The 9,089-nt window shown below is 48.9% G+C and overlaps 1 protein-coding gene across 1 annotated transcript; it reads left to right on the top strand.

Moving 5' to 3' along the window:
* Positions 1-402: 402 nt before the first annotated feature.
* Positions 403-9,089, top strand: LOC308187750 (delta-1-pyrroline-5-carboxylate synthase-like; the record flags this gene model as incomplete). The annotated part of the gene is made up of 8 exons (XM_080575990.1): positions 403-419; positions 954-1,146; positions 1,760-1,910; positions 4,063-4,160; positions 5,876-6,020; positions 8,414-8,487; positions 8,713-8,812; positions 8,931-9,089. The coding sequence occupies 8 exons, from the start codon at positions 403-405 to the stop codon at positions 8,933-8,935; spliced, it is 783 nt and encodes a 260-aa protein (XP_080432116.1). The 3' UTR covers positions 8,936-9,089.

Genomic DNA, 9,089 nt, shown 5'->3' with positions numbered 1-9,089 from the left:
CTTCTAGAAACATCCCAGTTCTCTTGTCTGCACTCTGCTACGCTAGAAAAAACAAAACAAAACAAAACAACAAAAAAACACAGCGGCTGCTCCTCCTGCTGTCTTTCTAGGTTCTTGTGCTTTGCCCCCCCCCTTTCCCAGGTGATTGGCTTTGGGTTCCAGGCAGGGCCTAATGGTAATTGAGTCACAGGCATCCCATCAGAGAGCTCATTCTGCCTGGGCTGCACTTTAGGGTAAATGCTTTGTTTTTCCTTCAGTCAGTTGCAGGGTCCTTTAGGTGGGTCAGAGTCTATGGCCTGACGTGTTTCCAAGTAGAGGCCAGTACATGCTTCTTTTGGAGGTAACAACTAGTAGGATCTGTTAGAGTAAAGCAATCTGTATAGTAGTAGGTGCATTTATTGCATGCAGCTCCTCTTCAGGTGAGTAATTGTTATAGCATGTTTGTGGATAGGATAACACACGTTATCCACGTTTGTGGATAGTAAACACAAGTTACTTTGTGTGTTTGCTTTGTGGTTCTAGGTCCCTTATGATTTTTGCAGGATTACAGGGCAGATGCTATGTAGTATGATAAATGCATACTTCTAAGCATTTATGGCCTTTTGGCATTTTTGGACCGCGGGCGCCTGCCAGGTCTACCCGTGTTTTTTTTTTTCTTTCTTTCAGGCGGCCACCAGTTCTACCTCTTCTTTTTTTCTTGTTTTTTGTTTTGGGGCGGCTGCCAGGTCTACACGGCAGCCACTGACGGCAGAAGCGGCTATGTGAATGGCAGGAAACCGAGGGCAGAAGTGACGTTAGGGCGTGCCTTCACTGAGGGCCAAAGCGGCTCCGTGATTGGCTGGACCATGAGGGCGGATGTGCCGTTGGGGCGAGACTTCCCTGAGGGCAGAATTACTTCGTCATTGGCTGGGAACTGAGGGCGGAAGTGACGTCTCGGCGAGCCTTCTGTGAAGGCGGAGGCACTCCGTGATTGCCTGGAGAAACCCGGGGCGGAAGTGGCGTCACGGCGTGCCTTCACTCAAGGCGGAAACGCTCCGTGATTGGCTCGGAGGAACCCAGGGCGGAGGTGCCGTACAGGGCGTGTTGGCACTGAGGGCGGAAGCTGTCGGGCCGGGCCGGGCGGCCGAGGCGCGGTGCCGCAACGAGGTTGGTGGTCGGTGCCGGGACGGGCCAGGACGGGACGGGAGCGGGTGAGGCGGCGGGCGGATGGGGCGCCACGCGCTCGGCGGCTTCTGCGGAAACGGCCCTTGTGCGGGGCGGGGGCGGCGCCGCACCGGACCGGACCGGACCGGGCGTGCGGCGGGGTCTGCACTGCGCGGGGCTTCGGAGGGCTGGGGGAGAGAGGGGCGAAGCGGCGCGGGGGGGGCGGGCGGGCGCAGGGAGGGCGGCGGGGGGGGGGGGGGGGGCGGTTGCGTGCGCGTGGCCGACTCGCCTGTGGGTTGGATGGACTGCTCCGTCCCGCGGCATGCTGGGAGCTGTAGTTCTGTGGTGCGCGGCCGGTCTTTCCCCGAGCCGGGGCCGGGGCCGGGCCGTGCGCGCCGGGAGGCGCAGGTTGCCGCTGGCTGCGAGCGCGGCTGCCGGCGGTGAGGCGAGCGAGAGCCTTCGGGGGCGCTTCCCCGGAGCGTCGGGCCGGGAGGGGTGGGGGCTGCGGCGGCCGGGCGCGGGTCCTCGCTGCGCTCGATCGTCGGGCTGCGCCTCGGAGATTTTCCTCCCCCCGCGTGCTGACGGCCGGCTCTCTCCTTTCCCTGCGGCTCACCAGGGCAGAAGCAGCTCCCCGCCGCTGGGACCCCCGCGGGGTTTGTCGCCGAGCGAAGGTGGCGCGGCAGCTGAAGGGAGGAAAGCTGCAGCTGGCGTGCTGCAGTCGCAGGTTTCCCAGGAGAAAGAGCAGCCCGTCTGTCCCAGCTGTCCGGGTAAGTCGCAGCGACCTCCGGGTGAAATCCAGGCGTGAAGGGGATTTTGGTGGCTCTCTTAGACAGCTAGTCCTACCAAAGATCGCATCGGTTACAAAAGGTAGTAGTAACCTTGCAGTTTGTATGTTCTGTAACGTCTGTAGCACAATAAACTGGCAGGTGAATAAATGAGCGGGTACAAATACACGTGACTCTATAGCTGAGATTAAATAACGTGCAGTTTCTTCTGTGTTTTGTCTTTCAAAGCGCGTTGTTTGACTCGGTGATCCTTAACGATGATCCTCGGTGGTCCCTTCCAACTCAGGATATTCTATGATTCTGTTGTTGCTGAGCGCCTGAGCTTTTTGCTCACATTACTGAGGAAAGGAATGGCTGTGCTTCTTCCCCACCCTCCTCTTTTTTCTTTTTTTTTCCTCTCCTCTTCTCCCTCGATGATGGGGACTCGAAATGTTTTCCTCAGAAGTCCATGTGAAAATTTAAAAAAAAAAAAAAAAAGCTGATGGTGAACACTGACAGAATTGGGTGACACTTTGATGACTTTGACGACAAGGTAGAGGGCAAAGAACGTGGAAATTTCTAGTACGTTAGTGTTACTCTGTTAGCAAAACCGACGTACACGCTGCTTGCTGTTCCTGGTTTTTTGGTTTGGCCTGGTTTTCCTTTCAGAAGTCTCCCCAAAGGCCTTTGTGGACAAAACTTTGTCCCGCTTCAGCTTTAAGAATTATCCTAGAAATAATGAACAAGTGCTTGCAGGGCTTTCCGGGACGCTAGCTGTGGTCAGTCAAGAACGACTTGGGAGGCAATTCCTTTCGTGGAATTGTAGAGTGGTTTGGGTTGGAAGGGACACTTAGAGATCCTCTAGTCCATCCCCCCGCCTCGACCAGCGGCGTCTTGCACTAGGTCAGGTTGCTCACAGCCCCAGCTACCGCAGCTTTGAGCACCTCCGGTAACGGGGCCTCCGCAGTTTCTCTGGGCAGCCCGTTCCAGTGTCTTACTACCCTCATCGTGAAGAATTTCTTCCTTTTGTTCAATCTAAATACGTCCTCTTTCGGTTTACAGCTGTTGCCTTGCCCTGTCGCTGCAGGCTCTGGTAAAAAGTCCTTGCCTGTCTTTTCTGTGAGTCCACTATACGTGTTTAAAGGCAGTAATGAGGTCTCCCCAGAGCCTTCTCTTCTCCGGGCTGAAGTGTGACAGAACCCTGCTGCTGGTGCTGGCTTGCGGGTCAGTGCCGAGCTACCGGAAGGAGGTTTTTATGTACTTTTCTACTTCCTTCAAAGGGAAGTTGAAGTACAGACAAGCTGACTGAGAACACTCCAAAGTGGTAGGCGTGAGACTTTTTGTAGGACACCAGCTCTTCTCCTCTGTGAGCGGAAAGAAAGCTTGTTCGGGCACAGGTATCTAGCACAGAGGGCCTACTGCAACTACTCAGAGCTGCGGTTAGTTCATTCAACCACCCAGCTTTTAGGCTGTAGGGTGTGCCTGGGACTGCTCTCTGAAATGATGGGTAATAGCCAGACGTGTTTGTTCGCATAGAACCTCTGGGAAGTTTGGCGGTAGAGTTTAGGGTTTACATGTTAGGTAAACAGAAGTATCACTCAACTCAGAACATAGTTAAATAAAAGTACAACATTTATTTAAAATGAATAAGTGTGTGTCTATAGTCTTGTGTCCTTTCTTTGCAGAACTCAATAGTTAGCCTTTATACATATTTCTAAGTTGCCCGGTTTATCAGTGTACAACACAGCATTCGGGAATATCATCTGAGATTTTAGGTGAAGAGGACTGTCCTTTGTTCAGTTGTGCACTCTTGTGTGTCAGCCCTGATTCTGAACCATATAAAAGCTGTAAACTTCTTTCTGGTTTTCTCTCTAACCTCACTGAAATGTGGGTACTTCCCAGCTTACGTGATACTATTCAGCATGTGGATATTCTGTTTCCTCACACTAGCTACAATTCCGGTGAAGTGACACATCTTGAGCCTGCATGTTAGTGTTTCATCCTTTCAGTTCCACAAAAGGAGGGTTCTGTGGGAGTTTTGAATCCTGTAAAGTGGAATACAGGTTTTTAGCCTCAAAGGCTTTAGTTATTTTTCCCTGGTGAGCTTTGGAACAGAAGATATGTAACATTAACAGTTTTTTGTTATTCATTTCAGGACTCTTTGACAGCCCTCCAGGATCCGATGATGCAAAGCTCACTGACACATCCTACCCAGGAGACCAACAATCTGTGACATTTGGAACCAAATCCCAGGTGGGAATGGGAGGAATGGAAGCCAAGGTAGAAATGTAGAACACTTATTCTCTTACTGAGAGGGAAAGGGAGATGTGGAAAGGGGACTTGATAATACAAGATTGAGAGGAGTGGCCGATAGAGCAGATAATTGTGTTGCCATTCAGAGGAACCTTGACAGGCTGCAGATAGGGGCAGGCAGGAACCTTTTGAAGTTCAGTAGAGGGAAATGCCAAGCCCTACCCCTAGGGAGGAACAGCTCTCTTCACCAGCACTGGTGGTTGTATGTCTGGGCTCAGAAGGTCTTTGGAGTTCAATCCAGTTGTCAGCTGGTCACAAGCAGCGTTCTAGAAAGTTGCCTGGCAGAAAAGGACTTGGGGGTGTTGTGCTGGTCAACAGCTCGTTGAACAGGAGGCAGCGGTATGCCCAGGAGGCCAAGATGGCCAATAACATCCTGGCTTGTATCAGAAATAGCGTGGCCGGCAGTACAACGGAAGCGATGGTCCGTCTGTGCTTGGCACTGGTGAGACCGCACCTTGAGCACTGCGCTCGGTTTTGGTCCCCTCCTGTGATGGTTTTACCTTGCTAGACAGCTGAACTCCACCACAACCGCTCTCTCGCTCCCCCTCCTTGGAAGAGGAGGGGGAAGAAGAGAAAGAAAGAAACAACTCACGGGTTGAGATAAGGATAATTTAACTAAAGGAAAAAAAAAATTAAGGAAAAATTATTATTAATAAATTAGTCTGACTAAAGGGAAAAAAATAAAAACAACAGGCAAAGGCTGTGTGAAAGTGCAGAGGAGAGAAATTACTCTCTACTTCCCACAAACGAGCGATGCTTGACCACGTCGTTGAAGCAGGGCCTCAACACACAGACGTTTTCACGAGAGCCCACCCCTCCCTTCTTTTACTTTTTTCCACCTTTTATTGCTGAGTGTGACATCATAGGGTATGGACTATCCCTTTGGTTGGTTTAGGTCAGCTGCCCTGGTGATGTTCCTTCCTCGCCTTTTGCCCGCCCCCAACTTGCTAGCTCTGGGAGGTGTTAGAGGGAGTCCTGATGCTGTGCCGGTATTGCTCAGCAGCAGACACGACGCTGGTGCGATACCAGTGCTGTTCTAGCTACAAGCGCAGAGCACAGCACTGTATGGGCTGCTGCAGGGAAAGTTAACTCCATCCCAGCCAGACCCAGTACATCTCACTGCAATAAAGGTACTGAGTTTCTGGGAATACACTCGGAGAAGAGCAGCAAATCTGGCAAAGAAACTAGAAAACAACGTGAGGAACAGCTAAGGGAGCTGGGATTTAAGTCTGGAGAGAAGAAGGCAGTGGGGAGGCCACATTGATCTCTACAGCTACTGAAAGGAGGTTGTAGCAAGGTGTCGGTCTCTTTTGTCAAGTGACAAGTGATAGTGTGTGAGGGAATGGCCTCAAGTTGTGCCAGGGGAGGTTTAGGTTGGCTATCAGGAAGCATTTCTTCATGGAAGGGGTGGTTAGACGTTAGAACAGGCTGCCCGAGGAAGTGGTAGAGTCCCCATCCTTAAAAATATTTAAAAGACATGTGGACATAGCACTTAGGGATATGGTTTAGTGGTAGCATTAGGACGATGGTTGGACTCGATGGTCTGAAGGGTCTTTTCCAACGTAAGTGATCAAAGTGGAGCAAGAATTCCTGTTGAGCATGGGGATTCAAATAACAAGTGCATTTTCGGGAACTGGCTCTATCCTTCATCGTAGGTGAAAGCAGCTCTGTGGGCCCTCCAAGGAGGCACCTCTGCAGTGATTGCAAGTGGAACCCACCCAAAGATCTCGGGTCATGTCATCACAGATGTTGTGGAAGGGAAGAAAGTTGGAACTTTTTTTTCAGAGGTAAAACCTGCAGGTGAGTACGGAAGTAACATGTACATTGGGAGCTGTAGAGACTTCCTGAAAGTTTAGGGTTGAAACTTGGCTAGGCCTACCTGTTCAACAAATGGGAAACTATGCTCTGCTTGACAAACGGCTTTTGAAAGGTAATTTTTAATGTTGGAATAGAACATCTTGAATCCTCTGCTCGGGTTCCTTCCAGCTGATGACTTGCTGCATCAGTCTTGCATTCAAAGAACTAGGTAGAATTTGTATTGCTTTTAGTCTTAGAGGTTATCATCTATTATTGAAGATTTCAGGGTGAAAGCGTGCATATAGAATGTACCTATATATATGGTATATATATATACTATATATATGTGCATATAGAATGTGCAGTACCAAGGCCTGATTTCCCCTTTTGCCTCTGCATCGCTTCACGTTTATCTGCTTTGAATTGTACTTGCTATTTTGTTGCATAGCGGCTGCAAAGGAATCACAGGCTGGTTGAGGTCGGAAGGACCTCCAGAGGTCACCTGGTCCAACACCCCTGCTCAAGCAGAGCCACCCAGATCTGGTTTTCCAGGACCATGTCCAAACAGGGTTTGAAACGTCACGAAGACTGTGACTCCACGACCTCCCTGGGCAGCCTATGCTAGTGCTCAGTCACCCTCACAGCGAAAAAGTATTTACTGATGTTCAGGAAACCACAGGAGGGGAACATCCTATGTTTCGGCCTGTGTCTGTTGCCTCCTTTTTTGTTCCTTGGGTACCAGTTAGAAAAGTCTGGCTTTGTCTTCTTTCCACCCTCCCTTCGTGTGTTTACAGACATCGATGAGATCCCCTCCAAGCCTCCTCTTCTCCAGGCCGAACAGTCCCAGCTCTCCCAGCCTGTCCTCATAGGAAAGGTGCTTCAGTCCCTTACCATCCTCGTGGCCCTCCGTTGGACTCTTTGCAGTGTGTCCAGGTCTCTCTTGTACTGGGAGGCCCAGGCCCAGCACTCCAGGTGCAGCCTCACTGTTCCTGAGCAGAGGGGGAGGATCGCCTTTCTTGACCTGCTGGCAATACTTTGCCTAATGCCACCCAGGATACCCTCAGCTGCCTTTGCAGCAAAGGCACATTGCTGTTTCGTGTTCAAGTTGGTGTCCACCAGGAAACTTAGCTCCTTTTCCGAGAAGTTCCTTTCTAGGAAAAAGTGCGATATCAGCGCTTTTCACTTTGTCCTGCTGCAATAAATTTGTATCAGCTATAAAGCTTTTCATCTTGTAACCCCACGTCTCAGACAATTACAAATATGGTGAACAGCAAAAGTAAAGGTGAAATCTTATTGCGACCCTTCCTCTACCATGGAACGTGGTTACTCCCATTCTTTCTTTTGTCTTCTGTCTTCCAAAACACACTTTAAATATTCAGGTAACTTTTTAAAATGAACTCTTATCTCCTCGCGTGTGTCACTTTTTTTCAAAGAACACGAAAATACACTCTACTTTATAAAGTATGACCTCGCTTTAAAAAGCTGTTTTAACACTCCTTAATTAAGTCTTCTTAATCAAGTGTCCGCTAGTTCTTTTCTTACCTCCTGTTATTTTCCTTAACGTGGGAATTCCTGCTCTGGCAATTTCTGTAGGACGCTTCTGAAATAGAAGTCCAGGCGTATTAGTCACATTTCAAGTCATCTGTCCTACAGACAATTTCAAGAGAGTTAAAAATGAAAACGTAGCTTATCCGTGAGCTACTTGAGAACTCCTTAGTGAAATGCTGCGTGAGCCTTTTGACTTGTTACTTCTGCTTCTGTTTCAAAACTTGTTCTGTATCATTTCAGTTTGAGACAGGTTCTTTGATATCCATGCCAAGAAGAAAACCTTTCTTCCGTAGGAACCCTTCAGTGTGCACAGGGAGGGGCGTGGAGAGAGCAGCTATTCTGCAAGCTGTTACTCAGGCCGCTTTTGGCTTCCAGTACTGTTTGTACATTCCCATGTTGTTTTGCAATCTTTTCTCTTTTCGTTAGTTGTCTAATTAAACTTTTTCAAAGGATGCCTCCCTGTTTTCAGTTTTCTCCTACGCCCTGAGATTTAGCCGTCCTTGTATTCTTTTGCTCTTTGTCAAGTCTTTTTGATACAAGCTGTATACAGCTTTGATACAAGCTTGTTCGTCCCCTGTGACCTGGATGATCTTGCTGAATCTCCGTGATGCCTTGAAAAGGGCTGTGCTCGGGGACCGTGGCAGCATTTTGGTATCTGATACAGATTTTCCTGTTCTGGCATACAGTGAATTTCTTTGATATGTCTATTAGGACCGTACCTGTTTTCCTGCTTTGAGTAAGGAGTTGGAAGATGAAAGGTTAGCATTCGTTTCCTGCCACGTGGGCTGTAACCTCTGTCTGCATGTCTTGTGGTTGTGTTTTGTTTGTTTGTTTGTTTGTTTTGGCAGGCCCTCCAGCAGAGCAGCAGGGTGAAAGGTCTCGAGCTGGTGGCAGGACCCTGGCAGCGCTGCAGCCTGAGCAGGTGAGAGAACAGTATGTGCTCACTCTTTAAGGTTGGGAACATGTGGCAAGTCTTAAAATACAGGTTTATAACACAAATGGGTCCTGGAAAAAATCAGCTGGCTCCAAGCATTCAGGGAGTCAAGACAGTGAGAAGGTGTGTCAGTAGAAATGAGCTGAAGTGAGCCAGATGTCAGACACCATGGACTTCATATAAGGATGCAGTTCAGAAACTTTTCTCTTTCAGAGAGCGGAGATTGATTATTGTCTTGCTGATTTATTACCTGATCAGAGAGAAGAAATTCTCTTGGCAAACGAGAAGGACTTAGAAGAAGCTGAAAATAAAGGTAATATTATGGGTCCTTTCATGGTACTCCTGTTGTCATGAGCTTTTCTGGGCCTCAAAGGAAATGAGCAGAACTAGAATATTCCGTCACCTGCAATTGGATATTATGGCTGTCACAGGTTAGTGAGCCCAGGACTTTGAGAGCTTGTCAGTGGAAACAGCTGCAGCTTCCATAATTACATGAGAGATGTCTTCATCAGAGAAGACAGAGAGGCCTTTGAAAACAGCAACCCACAGCATTGTTTAAAAAAAAAAAAAAATCAAAATAAATAAATAAA

Source organism: Anser brachyrhynchus (genome assembly GCF_964034855.1).
Source record: "Anser brachyrhynchus genome assembly, chromosome: 1".
NCBI classification, from domain to species: Eukaryota; Metazoa; Chordata; class Aves; order Anseriformes; family Anatidae; genus Anser; species Anser brachyrhynchus.
The sequence above is the reverse complement of the archived record's forward strand: the minus strand, read 5'-3'. Positions and strand labels throughout refer to the sequence as shown.